The sequence below is a fragment of the Schistocerca americana genome, chromosome 2, assembly GCF_021461395.2.
Source record: "Schistocerca americana isolate TAMUIC-IGC-003095 chromosome 2, iqSchAmer2.1, whole genome shotgun sequence".
In the NCBI taxonomy this organism is placed as follows: Eukaryota; Metazoa; Arthropoda; class Insecta; order Orthoptera; family Acrididae; genus Schistocerca; species Schistocerca americana.
In genome coordinates, this window is record NC_060120.1 from 751,516,612 (window position 1) to 751,540,444 (window position 23,833).

General features: G+C 40.8%; 1 protein-coding gene across 5 annotated transcripts in view; it reads right to left on the reverse strand.

Annotated features, from left to right (window-relative positions):
• Nucleotides 1–23,833, reverse strand: part of LOC124594964 (endonuclease/exonuclease/phosphatase family domain-containing protein 1-like) — a 125,597-nt gene that overhangs the window by 42,484 nt on the left and 59,280 nt on the right. For all 5 annotated transcript variants that reach the window (XM_047133484.1, XM_047133485.1, XM_047133482.1 and 2 more), the window contains 2 exons: nt 7,418–7,469; nt 797–904 (listed from right to left, as the gene is read on the reverse strand). In XM_047133484.1, coding sequence (XP_046989440.1) covers nt 797–904; nt 7,418–7,469 — 160 coding nt within the window. The remainder of the gene's footprint in view (nt 1–796; nt 905–7,417; nt 7,470–23,833) is intronic.

Here is a 23,833-nt window from a genome sequence, read left to right on the forward strand (position 1 = left end):
GTCTACGGACTCAAATGGAATACTGTTTCTTACGTACATAGGCACTCCCCCACCCCGCAAGGATCTCCTTGACAAACAGCCAGCTAATCTGCATCCTGGTGAAGGAAGCCCCTGAATTGGCAAATTATTTAAGTGTTGCCCCGACATATCAATAATTTCAGAGTCAATATCTATAAGTAGTTCACTAACTTTATCTCTAATACCTCTTATATCTTGATGAAATACGCTAATTCCTTCTCTACTTGGAAACATGACATCCTTTGAAGGTGAGCTCTTAGAGGTACTTCCTTTAAACATTTATACCTCCATATACCACCAATTTCATCATGTGGCAAGATAAAATGGTTAATCCCTTAATTCTCATCCCCCCACCCCCATACATGAAGGCATGTCTGCACCCAGGCAAACACATCCTGAGAAATTTGTGTTTATGATTTATGCACAATAATAATGTAAATTTTGAACACCTTTTTCCCACTTTATTAATTCCCAACATTTCTGCATCTGACATGGACCATACCATTCCATTTTAATAACTCTTTTTACTACAGTATTTCTGTTGGAAGGGGCTCATCCTCTGTCATGTCACTAAATTTTTCTATTTTGGTGAAACTTGTCACGGTGTAAGTACACAATTCGAGGTAAAATTACAGTAGTGTACAAGTTCTGCCACTGCTAAGCAATGAAACCATCTTGTTTCTTTTTTCCATACCATTTATGGTGCAGAAAACCAGGATAACAAAACAAGTAGGCTGCCTAAAAATAAGTCTTCAGTTTGCAAATACGTCGTACTAACCTTGAAATTTTCAACTGTTTTCTCACAGGTGCAGCACTTCCAGTTTTTTGAATTATCCTTCCATTCTGCAACTTTACGTAGTGTTGGACTGTTAAGTTCTTCACATATCTGAAACATTAAATTATACAATCTCTGATGCTATGCTGTCAATATTTTGAAATGTGAAACTAATTTGTGACTTAGTATTACAGCATCTATGAAAATATGAATCTGATATAGTTACAAAATAAACTCTGAATCAAATTATTGTTGCCAAAAATAACTCCTGCATTGCAATCAACAAAGTCTTTGTTTTCATAAAAATGTTTTTCAAGCACCAACCCTCCCAGAAATGTGTAATCAGCTCATTGCTCGTACACGTTCAACATGTATTGTGTTTCTCCAATTCCCCTCCTACTTTTTTTTATGTGCATTCTTCCTGACAAGTACTTTAATTTGATATGGAAAATCGTGTCAATAATGATTAACACTTCTTTGGTTTTAATACCTTTAACAATTTAACTGCAAGTTTGATTAAAACAGCACAGAAGAAAGAACACTCACGTATTCATGTACACACAACAAATGAATTTTTACATTAAAATACATAATTGAATAAAGTACTACTAAAAGGTTTAAATGGCATAACTATTCACCCAGCAAACTTTGTCATCTGAATATGACTCTACATCCAAGAAAACCTTCTGTGTGCTCCCTACCAAAAAGTCCTCAATCCAGTCAAAAATTTCACTTGATACCCCATATGCTCATTCTTTTGACAATAAGCATAGGTGGGCCACTGAGATGAATGATTTCTGGGAATCAAGAAATACTTCATCTACCTGATTGTCTTGATCCAATGGTTTCAGTATGTCATGTAAGAAAAGTGCAAGTTGTTTCCACATGATCAGTGTTTTTGAAATCCATGCTGGTTGGCATTGAGGAGGTCATTCTGTTCAAGATACCTCATTATGTTTGAGCTCAGAGTATGTTCTAAAATTCTGCAACAAATCGATGATAAGGATATGGGACAGTAGTTTTGCAGATCAGTTCTAATACCCTTATTGTAGATGGATGTGACCTACCTACCTACCTACCTACCTACCTACCTACCTACCTCCCTCCCTCCCTCCCCCCCCCCCCCCCCCCCCAGGGATCTACGATACATTACTATCAGAAGAAGGGCTAACTCAGCCACAAATTCAGTATAGAATCTGACAGGGATTCCATCGGCCCTGAAGCTTGTTCAACTTTAATGATTTCAGCTGTTTCCCATCATCACTGACACTAACACTTACTTCATTCATCTTTTCAGTGGTACGGGGATTAAATTGGGGCAATTCTCCTGGGTTTTTCGTTATAAAGGAATATTCTGCTACAGTAGTCACTGAAGGCATCATGCATTGCTCTCTTGACAGCTAAACATGTTTCATTCAGCATTTCTCTATCTATAGCCTTATGCTTTGTTTTACCTATACTATGCAGTAATCTCTGTTTCTTTTCCGTGATGTATATCATGGAGGTTCCCTCCCATTATGAACTGTTATACTGGGTACATGTCTATCCAGTGGATGGTTAACTGTTCTTTTAAACTTGAGCCAGAGTTCCTCTACATGCTCGTGCCCTTTGCTGAATGTTTCAAGTTCCTCATTGAGATATGACACTACTGATTTTTTACATTGTTTACTGAACATATCTATCTTTCTTCTTGTTTTAGTTGTACTTTGCACTTTGGTAATCACTGCTGCCACAACTACATCATGGTCTCTGATACTAGTTTTGATGTGGAAATTCTAAAAAAGGTCAGGTCTATTTGTTGCCATTAGATCCAATATATTTCCATCACAATTGGGGTTCCTAACTATCTGTTCTAGACAGTTTTCAAGAAGGTATTTAGCAAAGTTTCACAGGATGTCTTATCATGCCCACCACTAACAAAACTGTAACTTTCCCACTCAGTTACTTTTTGGATGACTGAAGTCTCCGCTGATGATGGCAGTATGATTGGGGAACTTACGTACAAGTGAACTGAGATTTTCCTCTAAAGTTCATTTTATGCCCACTCATAATACTGAGTCTTTCTCGAACAAACTCACATGTAGCTTCAATTTCTATCTCGGTGGATTTGAGTTTTTTGTCAACTGCAACAAATACACCATTTTCATTTCCCTCGCAAATCTCACTGCTACCAATTTCAGGTTTCAGCCAGCTTTCTGTACCTAGTATTATGTGAGCTTTACTGCTTTTCATGAGCACTTCAAACTCTGGTACTTAAATGGGAATGCTTTGGTAATTTATCATTAGGATTATCTGTGGGAGGCACTTCTTTCGATCTTACATTGATACTTCTGGATTTCCTACAGCTATTGTTATCTGGATTGGATGGAGAGCCACCTAATCAAAAAAACCTTTGTGTGCACCCCACACACAGTCAGCTACCTGAGTTGCAGCCTCTGATGTATAGTGCATACCTGATCCATTTACGGAGATCCTACAGTTCTCAACACTATGGCACAAGTCCTGGAAGTCACAACCAGAACCTTTGAAGTATCTGATTCAGGCCTTCCACTCGATTCAGAAACAAATGGCCAAGATCAATTCTGGGGATAATGCTGAAAATTGTGAGCTTTACTGAAACTCCATACACATGGCTAGTCTTCTCAACCTGCTCTGGCAGTCACTGGAATGACACAAGAATGACCTCAGAGCTCAAACAACAGCCATCACTTGTTCCAAATTGCACCACAATCTGCAGCTGGTTGCACTCTGTTCCCTCGACGATTGCTGGAATAGCCTCTACAACATGTTGAATGAGACCCCTAGGCATACACACTGACTGCACCTTGTGTCCTCCCCTGTCCCTTGCTGCCATTTCCCTAAGGGGTCCCATCATCACTCGCCGTCCATTTGAACTGCAGACGATTAACAGACTCCTACCCTTTTGCATTTTCCTTCTCCTGACACCAGACAAAACAGGTTTCCCCAAAACAAGTGAAGTGAGTCTCACTCACCCAGTTTCAGAAAAAGATAGCAGCTCAAACTTGTTGGTTAGGGGGATCCGTACAAAACCCTGAGTCCTCCCTGGTCCCCATCCATCCCGTACAGGACATCTAGATTACCATTGACAAGCCACTCACAGTCAAGTAGAAGAGTAATAATAGATCCTGTACTTTCTGCCAAGGATACAGGATCCACAGGCGAGAATAGTACTTGAGGCACCTCTGATACAGGTATCACAGTTACACAACACAACTCTCAGTATCTCTTCCGACACACCACCTCGCAGCAGCTGCCAATCCTTTGACAGTAGCCAGAGAGCAATTTCCAGCTGCTTATGAACATCAAACACCTCATCCCATGTTTGAGAATGTCATTCACTGTGGCGCTGCATTGTGGCTGATACAACGTATTACAAGGCAGTGAACAAATAACTTCAAATTAAGCCCACTTATTATCTTTTCTCTGCTGAGCTAAAAGGTTGCTAATTACTTTTAAGAATTGTGGCAAATACACAAAACAAGATTTCTGTTAAGGCAACACAAAAACCTGTGGTAAAAATTACTAGTGTCCTAAAATGTTTTGATGTTAATTATAGTGTAGGTTTTAGCAAACTCGAAAACTGAGTTAATTTACAATAAATACAGATAATGTATAGGGCTACACCTCTTTAAGGGAAAACTAGATGTAACACAATATGTCAGTCAGAAAATCTGCTTCAGTAACTAAATCACAAATGCTGATTTACTACAAATTGCTTGTAAATTATGCAAAGGACAATGGTAGCTTCCGAAAAGTCTCAAAAATTCCTTTTTTTTATTTGCGTTGATATACAATGAAATTCAGGGGTGATGTATTCTTTGGCTGAACTGTGAATCACAAATCCTGATTTGCTATGAAATGAATTACATATCCAAAACACTTGCACCAGTAACTTACAAAAATATAGTTTTTTTAAGTGTCCAAAAATTCTCAAAATAACGTATTTCTCACATAATTGCACAATGTAATTGGAGAACAATTATTTTGAATGAGGATAAGTCTACTGTTCCCAAAAACTTTAGAAGAGCACAATTAAGTTTAAGCCTACAATTGATAACAACAGTATTAGTTTATCACATCACTTGCGAATGTTTGAAATTTCACAACAGAACACAATACAATCAATGAAAGATTATGTAGAAGTGATGCAGACAGTAAAATACATGAATCTAGGTCTTTAAATTGGCACACGATCTTGTACACGTGGACTAACACAAAGGAAAATTCTGAAGTCTGCTTTTATATATAAATAAGTGTGCTTAATGCACTGATTTTTTACTTAGTTGATTCTGTGCACACTTCTACACCAGTGTGGTGGAGAAGAATACTGCAGCACACGTTTATCTCGATCAAAACTGCTAAAATGTACAGCATCAACAAAGCACATTTTCTGCCTGTTCCAGCTAATAATGCTTGCACAGTTCAGCATATTGAAGCATTGACCTTTAGTCAGTTAATGCACAACTCAGAGCAATAAAAACAGATAAAACAGCTGTACTTTTTTTGGTGATGCACTTGTGAAGTCCTGAGTGAGTGATAACACTGTTATGCCAGAGCACAAATCTTTGAAAGAATTTGCAAGTGTATTCCTACATGTGGGCACTGAATTCTCATTGAATCATTTTCCAGTCATGTAGGGGAGTGTTGGCAGTTTTTGAGTGCGAGGTGCTCGGAAGGCAGAAACCTTAGATCGTGGAGCCAGCAGCCAGCCTGAAATAATGTTCAATGAATGAAGGGGACTCTTATGCTGTTTTGTGTTTCTGGGTATTATAAAAAAAAATTGCTGCTAGCCAGCTGGAGGAGGAGAAGTGTATACATTTAAGTCCAATAGTTGGATCAAGGAATCTTCTTGGAAGTTGTTACAAAACTACAGAGCTTTAATAATTGATTTTGGAGCCACGAGAAGTTTAAATCTGTCTTGATTTAATACTATTATCAGTGCAGAGGTTTAATCCAAGTTCATCAATAAATGTTTCTGAGTGAACAACACCTCAGTTCAAAATGGTTCAAATGGCTCTGAGCACTATGGGACTTAACATTTGAGGTCATCAGTCCCCTATAACTTAGAATTACTTAAACCTAACTAACCTAAGGACATCACACACATCCATGCCTGAGGCAGGATTCAAACTTGCAACCATAGTGGTCGCGCGGTTCCAGACTGAAGTGCCTAGAACCGCTCGGCCACACCGACCGGCCAACACCTTGGGAACTGGAATGAATTTTGACTCTGTTGCAGCTTGTGTGCTGATTTGAAACTTCTTGGCAGGTAGAGCACGAGGTATTGGCGGAAGTTAAGCTGTGATGGCAGGGCATGAGTTGGATAGCTTAGTCAATAGAGCACATGCCTACCATAGGCAAAGGTTCAGGTTCAAGTCCCAGTCCAGTACACACTTCTGATGTGCAAGGATGTTTCAATATGTCAGGTACTGTATCTTGGTCACTGCACATCACAGAGTATGTGCATCCTGTCTGCATTTGCAAGTGGGACTTCACATGATGCCACGGAAGCTCCAAGGATGATTGAAAGAGCTGTTTCATGTATTTTGTTATTTTCATCAGAACCTAGATGAGGACCTCGTGGGTATGAAGAAAGAGTAGTTGTCACCATCTCATTTGGTGATTCTGAACAAAACATGTAATATAAAAATAGGTCTTGTTCTTAAGTTTCTGAGAAAACTAATGAAAAAAAATGGTCAATAGGACAAATGTAGATGTTAGTAGATAAAACATTATGATTTAATGGTTCGTTTAATTTGTACCCATTTTGCAACTCTAATAGACAGTTGCTGTGTTGCTGATCTGAGCTCATTTTATGGTCCTTTGCTTGAAGTCTGGAATTACCTTTGCAGAACCTGTAGACAAAGGTCATGGCACTACATTCTGCGTGTGTGAAGACTTGTGATAGTTTCACTACAATGACCTGTACTGTTTTGACTGTACATGTAACAACACTGTAGTACACTAGTGCAACTACTGTAATACTGAGTTGTGAGGTAAACAACATGTATACTTGCAGGACTCATTGCTCCACCATGGACAAATAAGTGCACATTGAAATGATTAGTAAAGACAACATTACATAGCCTAATGTTGCTCTGGTTGCATTCGCATCTGAGTGCTGGTGAAGGACATGTGACTGACATATGTGACTTCCAAACAGCTGTTTGTTAGATACGGTTAAGAAAAGGGGCAACACATGGAGCTTAAACAGTGTTAACCCATACATCCACATATTGCAGCTCTTACACTATTGCAATTATCTACAGAATGAAGAAGTTGTTGTTTTTTACTCATTAGTTACAATGTCGTGTATTAGCTACCGATTAACAATTGTTAAGAAAGTTGTATTTGTAACTATCCTACACTCTACTTCCATTGCTTTGCTCCTCTCAAGAAAACATTAAAAATATACCCAAATGTAATAGTATAAAAAACATTATCTCCAAGTACAAAAATATACACTCCTCCTTAGACTGAAGCATAAAGGATGGGCACTGACAGGGAAGACATGAGAGTTATCTTTTATACTCTCAACAACTATATATTCACATCAATACAGTTATACATGACATTGAAAAAGATGGTGTATAAAATACATACCTTTTTTAAAGTAAAACTGTCCATAACTTCCTGAACAGCTATCACAGAAAACCTGCAACCAAAAGTACTATTAAAGTAAACTGACAAATGTATGTTTAAATCTGTTATGCATTGCCAACACTGTCAAATGTTGGCTCTCTTAAGATAGCAATGTTATCAACCAAAAGCATGACTTACACTTTGCTTTAAAGGATACATATATGAGAATAATAAAATAACTGATAACCCAGAGGCACTGAGCTGATAAACTAACTACAGCAAAAATAAACTACAGGCAGCAGGGGGGGGGGGGGGGGGGTGTCTAGGGTTCAGAGAGAGGAAGCTAGGCACTAATTTCATATCTACAACTAACAGTAAGGGGGTGTCAATCACCATGACATAATGGAAGGTCACAGAAAGTAAATATACTTAGTTATTATTCCATGTAATAATTACGATCATTTGAACGGGTGACAACTCTCCCCCCCACTCCCCCGCCTCCCAAATCATTTTCCCTGTCAGAAGACTCCACACCCGAAAGAGGAAACAGGGAAGGGGTGACAAAACAGGCAGAGAGAGAGAGAGAGAGAGAGTATTCAGCACTTCTGGCATGTTGATTCACCACTCCATATCCCTTTAAAAGTGAATGAATGGTCTGGCCTCTCAATTACTACTTACACTCTTTAGTTTCTGCAGAAGGTGTGACAACACCACTTCTCGACAGTCAGTGTGGTGCTTCAGGCTGACTACCAGGCCATGTAGGGCTGAAAATTGGCTTGAATACCAACCTCCATCACAGAACTGGAGAGAGCACTGGAGAACCCTGCAGTGAACTAACTACCAAAGAAGGCAACACAGATACTGCTGGCTCTGCTAGAAGGGTGGAAGGACACGAAGGATATGGCAATGACACTTCATCCAATGGCAGTGGGGATGAGGCCATGTTCGTTGACAAAGAGGGAGAGGAGGCAGAAGGTAAGGGAGGTGGGTTGAAATCCGGTGGGTTGAAATCCATAGACTCAATCACAGCAGGTGGAGGTGGTAGTTTCACCGGGGCAAAATGGGGCAGGCGATGGTAGGAAGTCGGAGGGCACGGAGTGGATGGCAACAGTGAGGCACGATGCTGCAAGTGGAAGCCTCGTCTGGGAACAACGTCGCATTCAACGCTGTCATTCAGCTGACTGGAAGGCTGCAATGCCAAAACACCCCCAGCGCAAGGGCACAACTGGTTGGCATGATGAGTCGTGCTGCTCTCCACAGACATCCATTACGAACAACTGCCATCCATTGTGGCCCACCACAACATCCGGCAGCCATCCCAGCCACCAGCCAAAGGATCAGGCCCAAACGGCAGCCTCAGCAGGGAAATGCAGTGGGCCAAGGAGGTCTGTGGCATGTGACTTAGGATGCAATAAATCAAGAAGATGCTGTACCTGGCTCTCATGCTGGATTGCACATGTTGACCAGGCATTCCTGGTACATAGCCAGAAAACTTGACAATGCATCAACACAGGAATGGGTAGACATGGACTACTACATCTGGGTCTTGAATGTAAGCTTAAAGCACTCCACCTCCGAGTTAGAAGCCGAGAGAAATGGAGTGGTAATCTGATGCTGAATGCCACTGCAGATGCAAAAGTGTTCAAACCCTCACAACAAAAATTGCCTACTGTTATCAGACAGTAGAATGCAAAGGGATACCTCAATGGAAAAAGTAACTGAGCATGCACGAATGGTGGTAGAAAATGACGTGGACGACAGCTTGTCTATGCATACGAAATTTGACAACGTATCTACAACCAACCACCACATGCTGCCCAAAAAGGGACCCATGCAGTTTACATACCAAGGATGCTCTGGGTATACCCAAGGAGAGAACTGGCACAGTGGTATGGTCCAGTTCTGTGCACAAGCCCCTCAAGTCCGCATCAGATGTTTGACATCACAAGTCTTTGTCCAAGTTATACCCCAGTGTGACACATGCAGCAACTGGAGAATGCAAGGATGCAGGGGACAATCACTCAACTGCATTGCTCCTCTGTGGCAATCATGAGGACCCCAAAGATAATGCTGAGTCAAGCACAAAGGAGAAAAAAGTATGCCCGCACTGGATACGCAACCAATGAGACGTGCTCCAGGCAACTCATCTGGACCACTGAAGCCATTTTCTGGAAAAGTGCATCAACCACCGGGGCAGTTGTGACCTCTCATGCTGTCAACAGAAAATCTGACAGGGTTTGCTGCAAGCCATCATCCAAGGTAAACACAAGAGCCTCTTGCTGGTCAAACTCCAGCGCATCAGTATAAGCATGGTGGGTGGTGGAGCACTAATGAACGCTATAAGAATAGCTGCTGAGAGAGAGGGTCTACTGCTGCAACTAGTGGACAGTCCTATCTGGGAACTCAGAATGAGGACCAAATAAGGAAACCAATAGCTTGTGATCAGTGATGAGGAGGTACCTCACCTCATACAGGAAAGCGTGGAGCTTTTTGGCCCCGAAAATAACAGCTAGTGCCTCCTTTTCCACCTGTGAATAGTTCCATTGCACAGCAGAAAGTGTCTTCAAAGTGTAAGCACGGGCTATTTGGTGCCATCCAGGTTCCGATGAGACCAATGCCATACTAGTATGCATCACAGCACAGGTTTAAAGGGGTACTGAGCATAAGAGAATCCAGGCAAAGGGTACAGTAAAAACACTGCTTGAGAGACTGGAAAGCTCACTGGCAGTCCACAAGCCACACAAACTCAATGTCCTTCTGGCAGAGATGATTAAGAGTCTGCCAGATGTGCATATCATGGGGAATAAACTAAGCATAATGTCAAGTCTTATGCAAAAAAAGACTGGGTCTCCTTCAGATTCGTGGGCACTTGTAGGTTGATAATGGCCTCAACGGGAACAAGGCCTTGTTTTACTAAGCACATGACCCAAAAATGCACCTATGGATAGAACTTGCAATGAAGGCCATTCAGTAGAAACCACTAGAAAACTGACTGAAGATAAGCATCACTCAAGTTGATGCGGGGAAAAACATTGTTCCCTCCTCCCTCCCACTCCACCCCAACAACTTTGCCAACAACTCCACCTGCCACAGATTGCAATACAAATTCACGACAGATTGCGCATTGGCCATCTGTTCAAAATCAACACAGAGGCACACGGCACCTTTGGGTTTCTGAATTACCAGCAAAGGAGTGTCCTACTGACTCACTGAAATTGGAGAAACCACCCTGATCCTGCCAACACTGCAACTCAGCTTTTTACCTTGTAGCACATGGCAAAGGGAATGTGATGGGGTAAAAAATTTTGGGACCACCAGTGGCTTATGAGAAACGTGCCTCAAAATTTTCTGCCCAGCCCAAGGTACTCTCAAACAGTGGGCTATAGGATTGCAGTAAAGAGTCCAAATCATGAAAAGGAATAAACTGAGACAGTAAATGCACTTGTCCAAGATCTGAAAGCTGGAAACAGGAAAGGTATTGAGCCCAGAGATATTTTGCACCAGTGATAAATTGACCACTAATAATGTTAAGTTGCTGTTCAACATTCTTGTAATGCGCAGAGGTAGAGAATTGCCCTCTGAATGGAATGCACTGTTTACTGTAAGACACAACCTGACGGAGCAGTCATTGCAGCATCGGATACCCCAAGATACTGTATGTATCCCAACTAATGAGGCTGACTATGCTTCCACTGACTAATGTGGCTTCCACACATGGAGAGTCACAGCGACATGACAAATGACAGTCAGGGCAGGACCATTGGCTCACCCAACGAGTGGGAAGCGAATGACATTGAGGACTCGAAAAATCCTGCCAATAGGAATTACGATGCTGCAACTAGTGTGAACATGTCTTGCTCATTGCAGGTGAGGTCAGGCTGTGATGCAACACCTTGGCACTGGTGGTAACACAAGTTGACTTCGCTAGAGGTTTGGCTGCCTGGGGTATCCCATGGTGCATCAAGTGCTTTTTATCACACACACCCAGCTGAGCCACCTGCCAGTTATCAGAAAGGGCATTCCTTCCCACTACCGTAACCTCATGCGACTCTGAATTTTAGGCAATGTTGGCTAAAGAAGGATCGGACAAGGTCAATGCCCTAATCTGAATCTCGTAATCAGGAATTGACCCATCACTTCGTGAATTAGCAAGTCAGCATAAGAGGTGGCTAACCGGACACTCAAGACGACACTTGTGTGAGAGGCCATGCAAATCTGTGATCCAGGCCACGTATGACTGCCCAAAGTGATTGCGATGCTTGTTAAAATGCAACCATGCTGCTGCTATCACATGGGTTTGAGGACCGAAATACTGTCTGAACAACTGACGAAACTCGTCGAAGGATAGCTTCTTGGGCTCAGTTGAGGGCTTTAAAATTTGGAAAACTTCATGTAAACCCACACTGCTGGTCAACAACACGGTAGCTCTATCAACCAGATCAACAATATGCCTTACCAGACAGTGCAGCGAGAACCAGCACGGATAATTATCCCACTTTCTGGAGACTTATGGAAACTAGCAAATGACACAGGGTGTGGAGAAGAAAATTGACTCCCTGGGGAGACAAGGGTGTGGATTAAGTTCATATTCCGGGTTATCAGCACCTGCAGCTGCTCCTGTTGATGTTGCTGGTGCAACTACTGCTGGTTCTCCTGTAGGCACCACTGTTCCTGTCAGCTTTGTTGAACTGCCAGGTCCATGGTTGACCAAAGTGAACACCATGGAAAAAAAGAGGAGCAGCACACATGTAAGAATGTCCTTTGTTATCACTTTATTATCTGCAGAAAGTGTGAGAATGCTGCCACTCAACGTGGTTGGCATGGTACTTTACGCTGAAGGTGGCTTGGCAACAAACAGGGAACAGAACCCCATGAATGGGACTAACTTGCCGTGCAAATTGAAGTAAGGGCTGTCATGGGTGTCTAATGACCATGCACAGCGACAACTCTCAACACGAGCTCTAGACTATGTCCGCAGCAGTCTAACTCTGCAGGAGCACTGCCTGCTCTGTTCACTGCTGCTCGCAAGTAAACACTTCAGAGGGTCTGCCCATATGACGCGACATGTGCGCCCTCCATGGAAGGTTCCTGAACTACTCTGCTGTTCTACCAGTGCCAATTGATCTGCCTCCATTGGGAGGTCTGCTGTGGGGATACTAAAGACTTCTATCAGGTTTTTCTGTTACCACATTACTATGATAAAAAAAATGAAATAATACAGAAGAAGATGGCAACGAGGGGGCAAAAAGAGCAATCATGGAAAGGGAAACAACCTGTCAATTGAAGACAAAGTATTGCATAAAAAAGTAAACCACAATCAATTTTTGGCTTAAAGTCCACTAACTGCATTTTTTCCCCCTCCGAACAATAAGATTCCTAAAACCCTCATCAGACTCATTCTTCATTGATGACATCTTCATGGTCTGGATTGAGGATGAGGACACCCTATCCACATTCTTCCAGAACTTCAACACCTTCTCCCCCATTTGCTTCACCTGGTCCTACCTAACCCAACAAGCCACCTTCCTTGATGTTGACGTCCACCTCAAAAGATGGCTACGCCAGCACCTCCACACACATCAAACCTACCAACCAAACTACACCTCCACTTCAACAGCTGCCACCCATTCCAAACCAAGAAGTCTCTTCCATACAGCCTAGTCACCCATCGCTGTCACATCTATAGTGACGAGCGGTCCCTCTCGAAATACACTGAGGATCTCCTTGAGGCCTTCACAGACTGTAATTACCCTCCCAACCTTGTACAAAAGCAGATCTTCTGTGCCTTATCTTTATCGCCACCCACCACCTCCCAAAGTTCCACCGTCCAGCCACAGAGGTGCATTCCCTTCGTGACTCAATACCACCCAGTACTGGAGCAACTGAATCACATCCTCCACCAGGGTTTCAACTACCTCTCTCTGTGTCCTGAAATGAGGAATCCATCCCTCCTCTCCCACAGTGGTATTCCACTGCCCACTGGACATAAACAATATCCTTCTTCATCCCTACTCCAATATCCTTGTCCATCATTACTCCACCCCTGCTTCCAACGCCCTTGCCACACACTTGCCTCATAGACCTAGATGTGAGACCTGTCCCATATATCATCCCACCACCATCTACTCTACTCCATTCTAGTCACAAGCATCACCTACCCTCAACAAAGGCAGGGCTACCTGTGAAACCAGTCATGTGATCTACAAGCGAAGCTGCAAACACTGTGCCGCATTCTATGTGGACACGACAACTAACAAGTTGTCTCTGTGCATGAATGGCCACCGACAAACTGTGGCCAAGAAATGGCTGGATCATCCCATTGCCGAGCACGCTGCCCAACATGACATTCTTCATCTTAATGACTGCTTCACAGGCTGTGCCATCTGGATCCTCCCATCAAGACCAGCTTTTCTGAATCACATAGGTGGGAACTCTCCCTGCAATATATCCTAAATTCCTGTAACCCTTCTGGCCTCAACCTTTATTAGCATGTGTCCTTACCCCCTAGCCCCACCTCTGTTCCCATTCCAGCACTACACAAGTCCCCTATTCCAACTCTCCTTTTCCACTAATGCCCCCCCCCCCCCTGCCATCCTCTGTCTAACCTCCCTACTGCACCTAGCTGCCTTACCCTCGCTCTGTTTGCAAGTGGAACAGGAAAGAAAATGACTAGTAGTGGTACATTATACCCCTCGCAATGCACCATACAGTGACTTGAGGAGTACATATGTTGTCCACAAGCACCCATCGGCACGCACACAGTCAGGTGAAGGTAGTATAGGCTACCTGCCAGGTTACCCTATTGTGTGCATTCTGCACATGCATGAGCGACTTAGCCTGTCAGTGGGATCTACGTCTATATCTACATCTACATGAATATTGTGCATATCTCACTTAAGTGCCTGGTACAGCAGGGTTCATCGAACACCTTAACAATACTTCTCTATTATTCCAGTCTTGAACAGTGTGGGAATACAAAAAAACGAACACCTATATCTTTCCATGACAGCTCTGATTTTCTTTATTTTGTATGATGATCATTTCTCCCTATGCACATCAGTGTCAACAAAGTATTCTTGTATTCAGAGGAAAAGTTGATGGTTGAAATTACATGAGAAGATTCCACCACAACGAAAAACGCCTTTCTTATAATGATGTCTATCCCAAATTCTGTATCATGTAAGTGGCATGCTCACCCCTATTTCGGGATAATACAAAACATGCTGCTCTTCTTTGAACTTTGTCAATGTACTCAATTAGTCCTCGTAAGAATCCCAGATCATGCAGCAGTACTCCAAAAGAGAATGGATAAGCATAGTGCAGGCAGTCTCTTTAGTAGATCTGTTACATTTCCTAACTATTCTGCCAATAAAACACAGTCTTCAGTTTGCCTTCCCCAAAACATTTTCTGTGTGTTTTTTCCAATTTAAGTTGTCGATAATTATAATTACTGGATGTTCAGTTGAATTTTCAGCCTTTACGTTTGACTGATTTATCGTGTAACTGAAGTTTAACATATTCCTTTTAGCGCTCATGTGGATGATCTTTTCATTATTTAGGATCAATTGCCAATTTTTTACCATACAGATGCCTCTTCCAAATCATTTTCCAATTTGTTTTGATCTTCTGATGACTTTACCAGATGATAAACGACAGCATCATCTGAAAACAATCTAAGATGGCTGCTCAGATTGTCTCCTAAATCATTTATATAGACAAGGAACAGCAGACGGCCTATAACAGTACCTTGGGGAAGCCAGAAATCACTTCTGTTTTACTCGGTGACTTTCCATCAATTACTATGAACTGTGATTGCTCTGACAGGAAATGACGAATCCAGTCACATAAGTGAGACGATATTCCATAAGCACACGATTTCACTACAAGCCGCTTGTGTGGTACAGTATCAAAAGCCTTCTGGAAATCTAGAACTATGCAATCTATTTAAAATCTATTGTAAATAGCACTCGACACTTTGTGTGAGTAAAGAGCTAGTTGTGTTTCACAAGAACAATGTTTTCTAGATCCATGTTGACTTTGTGTCAACAGACCACTCTCTCCAAGGTAATTCATAATGTTTGAATGCAATATGCGTCCCAAAATCCTACTGCATACTGACATTAATGACATGGGCATGTAATTTAGTGGCTTACTCTTACTACATTTCTTGAATATTGGCATGACCTGTGCAACCTTCCAGTCTTTGGTATGGATCTTTGATCGAGCGAGTGGCTGTATATGATAAGTATGGAGCTAGCGCATCAGCATACTCTGAAAGGAACCTAATTGGTATACAGTCTGGACCAGAATAATTACTTTTATTAAGTGATTTAAGTTGCTTCACTATTACAAGGATATCTACTTCTAAGTTATTCATGTTGGCAGCTCTTCTTCATTTGAATTCTGGAATATTTACTTCATCTTCTCTGGTGAAGGAATTTTTGGAGGCTGTGTTTAGTAACTCTACCACAACTGTTGTCAATAGCATTTCCATTGCTATCACACAGAGAAAGTATTGACTGTGTCTTGCCAATAGCATATTTTACATACGATCAGACTCTTTTTGGATATTCTGCCAGGTTTCAAGACGAAGTTTTGTTGGGGGTAACTATTATAAGCATCTCACATTGAAATATGCGCTAAATTTTGAGCTTCTGTAAAAGATCACCAATATTGAAGATTTTGTGTTCATTTAAATTTCACATGCTTTTTTCGTTGCTTTGGCAACCGTGTTCTGCACCGGTTTGTGTACCAAGTTAGCTCCGTCATTTGTTAATTTATTTGTTATAAATCTCTTGATTGCTGTCAACACTATTTATTTGAATCCAGGCCACATCTGGTCTAAACATACACTGTTAATCGGAAAGCAGTGGAGATTGTCTCTCAGGAAGGCATCAAGTGAACTTTTATGTGCTTTTTTTGAATAGGTATATTTTTGATTTATTTTTGGGGATCTGGGGTTACAATATTTAATCTCACTATGACAACCCTGTGTTCACTAATCCCTGTATCTGTTTTGATGCTCATCATCAGCTCTGGATTATTTGTTGCTAAGAGGTCAAGTGTGTCTTCACAATCGTTTATTATTTGTGTGGGCTCGTGAACTAACTGGTCGAAATAATTTTCAGAGAATGCGTTTAGCACAATTTTGGATGATGATTAATGTGTACCTCCAGGTTTAAACTTGTATTTTTGGCAACATACTGAGGGTAAATTAGTCACCACAGAACTTTAACTGTATGAGTTGGGTATGTGTTTAAAATGAAACTCAAGTTTTCTTTAAGCCTTTCAGCAATTGTATCATCTGAGTAGGGGGGTCGGTAAAAGGATCCAATTATTATTTTACCCCAGTTGCCAAAATGACTTCTACCCACACTAACTCACAAGAACTATCTATTTCAATTTTGCTACAACATAAACTAGTACTAATGGTGACAAAAACGTCACTGCCAACAGTGTTTAGCCTGTCCTTTCTAAATACCATTATGTTCTTCACAAAAATTTTGGCTGAACTTATCTCTGGCCTTAGCCAGCTTTCAGTGCCTATAACGATTTAAGCATCAATGCTTTCTATTTGCACTTGGACCTACAACAATATACAACTGTTAAACCAATAATTCCTCTGTTCTACCTGCACCATTCGAGACTGAAGCCCTTTTTGTATTTCCCTGAAACCCTGTAACCTAGACGATTGTCCACTCCTAACCACACAGCCCCTGCTACCCATGCAGCCGCCTTCTGTGTGTAGGCAATTCCTGACTATTGAGTGGAACCTGAAACCCAACCACCCTATGGCACAAGCCAAGGAATCTGCAGCCTACACAGTCACAGAACCGTCTTAGCCTCTGATTCAGATTCTCCACTTGGCTCTGTACCAGAGGTCCGCAATCAGTCCTGTCAACTATGATGCAAACGGAGAGCTCTGCTTTCATCTTGCAAGCAAGATTGGCAGCTTTTACCACTTCTGTCAGCCGCTCGAAACCAGAGAGAATCTCTTCCGATGCAAAGTGACACACCTCATTGGTACCAACGTGAGCCACCACCTGCAGTTGGCTGCACCCTGTGCTCTTCATGGCATTTGGAAGGCACCCAGCATGCACATTGAGTGCACAATGACTTTCTTCTCCTCCTTTGCAGCCATGTCCCTAAGCGGCCCCATAACACACCTAACACTGGAGCTCTCAACTACAATAATCCCACTCTCTTTGATTGCCCGGATCTTGCAGGCTGAGAGGTTTCCTCTGAAACATGACAAGTGACTGTATCTGGCTGAGGGACAATATCAGCCACAGACAGCAGCGGGAACCTGTTTGTCACACTAACTGGGGAGGCCTTACGTGTGGTCCCCTTGGAAATCTCTCACCGCCTGCCACGCCCCGATGTGACCTCCCACTTGACCAGGGGTCAGTGCGAGCAGTAACTGGGCTGGCCACTGGTGCCCATCGTTCGGTGGAGTCAGATGTGCTGGACATCCTTGGATCCCCATGGCTGGCCCACAACAGTGATCCCCATCCACTGCAGTTTCAAGAGGTGTAACTGAAGACATCGTAGCCTGGAGCTGAGAGTGAAGTGTCACTAACTTGGCCTGCATCCGCACACAGCAATCACAGTCCCTATCCATACTAAAGATTGTTGGAAACTACACTACACAGACAAATAATGCCAATCAACACAGACTAAGGAGGTCTACTGTAGACACAAAAGGAAAATGCAAGAACTGTGTCCGATAAATTAAATTAATATGCAGAGATTCAAAAACTGAACCACCAAAGCACTCAGGTGAAACAAAATAATTCGCTCCTTATTATGTACTTGTAATACATCATAAAATTGGTTTTCTTTCTGACACAAATGAAAACCTGAGAACTGTGTCTATTAAATAACAAATTAACACGCAGAAGTTCAACAAATTAACTACCAAATGGAACAGATAAAACCATACAGTATGCCCCTGGTTAGGAACTTATAAAATGTCACACAATTCGTTACTTCCCTGTTGCTGCTTCAGTCTCGGCTGGCTGCTGCCTGATATCAGCCAGGGCAATGCATGCACTATAGCCTGACCGTCTGACCTGACTGCCTGCTTATCAGCTGTTTGCCCACTCCTGGCCACTGCTACCTACGGGTGCTTGGCTGCCCACAGACAGGCACTTGAGTAGAAACCATCTAGAGTTGTGAATACAATTAGCAAAAGAGAGATATTGCTGTTAACAGAGGTGGTAATATACACACTCAAAGGTGGGTTGCAGTATTGTCAAACAAAACCAAGCTGTCTACCTCATGGACTATGCTGTTGAACAGGGTTTGAATTATTAGTATCTACCAAACAGTCACATTCACCATAGAGTTTATGAAATCAATAGTGAATCTGTCCTGATTATGTCAATGATGAAGAGACACAAAACCAATAAACTTTAAGACAGCCACTGGGAATTTCAGTACTAACCTGTGTACACTACCAAGTTGAGCACAGAATATAGTATTAAAGCTCAACTCATCTGAAACACAAGCAGGTCTTTTTTGTCATTCTAGGCTCATAAGCCCAATATATAGCAAATATCTAACATAGTTAACCTTAAATGGTACAGGTATCAACTTCTGCCCCTCGGCAAAGGGCCTAGGAATAATAAGAGATGAAAAGATAAATTGGGCAGAGTACACAGGTGCAATTTGAAATGCCCTACAACAATATAAACAGCTCTTTCCTTTCAACCTGAGAAATATATTTGTACAAGCACTTATACTTTCAATTGTTCTTCTTCTTCTGCTTTTACGGCCTCATTGGACCACTTCAGTCAATCATTTCTGGTCCTCTTCAATTGTTCATTACAACAATGTTATCCTGCAAGTCATTCTCAGGAAAGAACACAGAATGCCTGTAACTGGTGCTTAATGCTTCCATTCAGTGTATCTGTGGTGTTCAACTTTGATCATATTTCACCACCTTATGCACAACAATCCTATCTATGGGCAGGCAAGTGCAGGAAATTCCATACATTGTGTAATACCCAATAATAAGAAATTTGTACATTGCCACAGAAGATGGCAAATATGGCTTTTAAAATTATCTTTGTCTTGTTTCAATCTCACTAGAAAGAACTTATGTTTAAGATCTCACACAGAAAGGACGAGTAATTTATACTCGAGCATCAGCAGTGTGTGTGGCAAATGCTATATTCATCCATAAGCATGACTTTTACTTGCAATCATAAGAAGAGGCAGTAATTTCTTCCATCCTGCAAGGCATGTTAAAATATATATGTGCTAATCATAAAGATTTAGTGGATGAACTGTATGATCAGCAACCACAGAAAATCTGAGGTAAACTAATATCAGTGTTACCTTATAGTGACTTCTATTAAATATGTACGTGTAATAATCGAACAATTGACTTTTTGTTAAGCATCAAATTTGCTGCAAAATTGGACATTCTAAAAATCTCCATGGACACAGTAAGAAAAATTATCCTATATACATTATTCTTCTTTTTTTTTATTGCAATATTTGCACATCGTATTTTTCTTGCGCCAGAAGGAAGACTGTTCATAGCACCAATTTAGTTTTAACAAGAATTCATGCTTTAATTCCAATACTGCAAGTAGTAATTATCTCTCATTATGTAAATTTCACGTCGATTTGTGGTAGCTGTTGGGCTGCCCCCCAGCACAGTTATTCCAAAACTGACCAACAGACTAATACAACATTCCATCTTCTCTACTGTCTTAGCAACATAATATGTCCCTCATCTCTCTCTTTGATCTTTTTTTTTTTTAGCTCTTGACTGAACAACACAGTATAAATATTCGTTTCATCAGAGCAAAATCCTCTCTGTCCCACTCCATTACTCTGCCATTTTTTGAAGTCCTTTTCAACAGCAGGTACCCAACTCTGGAGTGACCGCCCTCATTATATTAGGGAATTCAGTAACACCTCCAGCTTCAAAAGACAGTTAATGACATACTTACTGAAGCAACAATAATCAACAATAATGTCTATTTTTTTTGTAATGGCACTCCATTACATCATTCTTTCCAACCAGATCATCCTCATTTCAGCTTTTAGCTGCTGCGGTCTAACTAAATTCCGTGCTTCAAAACTTGTTATGTTAGAAATAGCATTTGTACACCCATATTTTAACCATCAATATCATTATTAATATCATGATCATGAGCATCATCATCATTATTATTATTATTATTATTATTATTATCATCATCATCATCATCAATATTATAGTAGCAGAAGCAGCAGAGTAGTAGTAGTAGTAGTAGTAGTAGTAGTAGTGGTGGTGGTGGTGGCGGTGGTGGTAGTAGTGGTAGTAGTAGTAGTAGTAGTAGTAGTAGTAACTTTATTAGTTATTAGTCAGTACTACTTATTCACATTCTCTCAACATACATTCACATAATTTTTAATTATATTAACAGTATTTTATTACTTTCTGTCATATGAAAATTATTTTTATTTCTCAGATAACCAAGGTGTAAAAAAAAGTACTGTACATGTGAAAGCCTGATCTGATGTTAAGAGAGAGCTCTAATCTTATCAGGTTAAATAAAAAAATAAAAATTATTTCAGGTAAAGTGAATCTTCACAATAAGGTCACAGTGGAAGCATCAAAAGCAGTGTAATGAATTTAGTCTTTATCAGACATCTAGCTTCAGTCTTGAAGCCACTGTCAAGTCAACACACAATTCATTAAATTCAAAATAAGGAGATTTTCATCCAAGCATTCATGCATTGGCTGTCATAACTGCAGACTATGGAATGCTGACTACGCAATGCATATATAACAACGTGACAAATTAAAAAGGTATGGCTAATACTATATACCATAAGAAGGTAGGTGGTTCTTTTCAACCGTATTGTGACTAGATACAAGAAGGGTTTCACAGGAGATTCCTAAAGCAAAACAAGAGTTTGGAAAGTGGAGGCACACATCTCGTCATACAGGATGAAACCCAAACCAGTTCCATCCACTAAAATGCTCCTGACAGTGGTGTTCTGGAGCAGAGAAAGTATGCTGATGGACTGTTTTGAGCAATGCAACCATCAAGTGATATTACAATGTAATACAAATGGCAGAGTACAGGCCACAATGAGCAATGCTGCATGTTGAGATATGCTGCTGATGTCATCTATGGCAATACTCAATCACCACCCAATGGCTGAACATAACAGCTCATTGCAGACATCCATTGAGGAAACTTTTCCTCAATCAGTTTACAGGCCCAATCTTACCTGATCTTATAACTTTTCCCTGCTGGTAAGGAATTCCAAGATGACGATGCAATCAAAAAAGATGTTAGTATTTGGTAATGACAAGAGGCATCATTCTTCAATATATGACAGGAAAATACACTATTTCAATATGAAATGTATCTCAACATGAACAATAGTTTGCTCTGTTCCATTGTATTTTGACACTCTTACTTGTCTGGAGTACTTTACTTTCTACATTCAGAATCATGTTAGTGACTCATACAATCCTTGACAGTGTGCAAATAATATTGAGCTAACATTGTTTACTGTAGGGAGACAAGTGATTAATTTTAGATCAATATTTTCTATAGTATCAACTTATTACATATTATTATCCCAACTATACTCTGTTCAACATAATAATAAACCTGACATAAACAGTGTGCCATGCATTCTTCCGTGATTGCTTGAATCTCATTGGATTTTGTTTCATGTGGAGCAGAAGCAAAGCTGTGACCAGTACAGTCAAGTGTGATCATAAGGATTTATTTTACGCTGAGTTACAAGCACAAAAACTGAGTGATAATCTGGGACAACAGCTTTACCGGTGCATTAAACTTGCACAGCACTAGCCAGCCAGAGGTCCAACTAACCTACAACGATGTGACCAGTTGCAGTTCAGACATAAAAGGAGACAAACAAAGAAACAATATGGCTTCGAATGTCATTTAATTTTTAAAGAGAAAGAAATAATATTTGGCAAAATCTCCAGCACTACTTTGCACTTCTTAGGTGACTAGACAGAAAGGATAAAATGCTCTTGTTCTCACCTGACATATTATTCTAATTACAAACAAGAGTGATGAAAATTTCTAACTTAAACACAGGGTAATTTTTCTGAGCGAGCTGTGTGTGATGCAAAGGCATGCTGCAGGGATTCACCATACTACTGAATACTGAAGCCACTGAAGATATTAATTACAGACAGCCGTCATATAATCTCTTAGCTTCTTCCTTATCCAAATCCAAGACATACCCTGATATACATTTCAAAGCAACTTCTGCTTAATCAGTAAAGATGAACTGTGACATGCAAATAAAATTTGACAAAGATTAGAATAAAGAAAATTTGTACTCCTTCATGTGAAGCAAGTAGGCCTGTTCAAATAATAACATGGAGTCATGCACTACTTTTTGTAAAACGAAAGACAGTTGGTCATGAGAGCAAATGGCATCAATGACACATAGTGAAATACGAGTATGATTGGGGCAGGCACAGAATGCAGGAGGAGCACCAAATGAGTAGTGATTTTAATACATAAATTAATCTTTTTGACACATTATGCATGTTACCAAAACTAGCAGCAACATTACTGGCTACTTCAAAGCCGATGACTGTATGGTGACCAGTATGTTTGGGAATTCTGTATCTTAAATGGAACAAGAATCTCCATAGATTCACATGGAGATTTTCGGAGGAGTCTTCTCAGGGTCAACTATCTCCTCTCTTGCTTACTGATCCTAGAGCTAGAGCCTTAGATGAATGTTTTGTCCAATCCTTCAACAGCTCCATTTCCTCCTATCTTTTTGCTGTTTTACTGAATGAAGGATGTCATATTTCTGAGGACTGTTTGTTTCCTGAAGAGTTCTTCACAAGGTCTTAATCTGTTCATACATGTTCACACAAGTAGCTGTGAGTTTGATGTCTCATTAACAGAAAACGTATCACATTGCACATGAAAGCACGGAGCATGTTCTGGCTGCAACTTTTACTTATCTTGCCTCAGTAACAAAATCTTAGTATTGTGTGTCTTCGGAAAACTACACTTGCTGTAATTGAAAAGTTGCAGGCTCTAATGATTTTGACTACAATGCCTTGGCAATTGAGCAGATTTCATCATTCACAGGGAAGCCTGAATGTGGAAACATTTTTTGGACTAGCTTTACGCACAATCTTTAGGAAAAAAAGCCAACAATTTTACTTCAACTATTACAGAGGTCAAATACAACAAAGGCTAGTTTAATATTCCAGTTAAGGTTTTGGGAAGGGTAGACAGTTTTTGCATATATTGACTATTTTGTCGAGCTTATGCAAGTTCACAACTGACTCAGAGAAAGGGAAATATACTGAAAACTGTATAATTTCAAAACAGCTTCTGACAGCATAAATTTCTCTTTTATTGTACAACTGATTTTGATCCACATGCTCATGATTAGATATGTCAGTCTCACTAAACT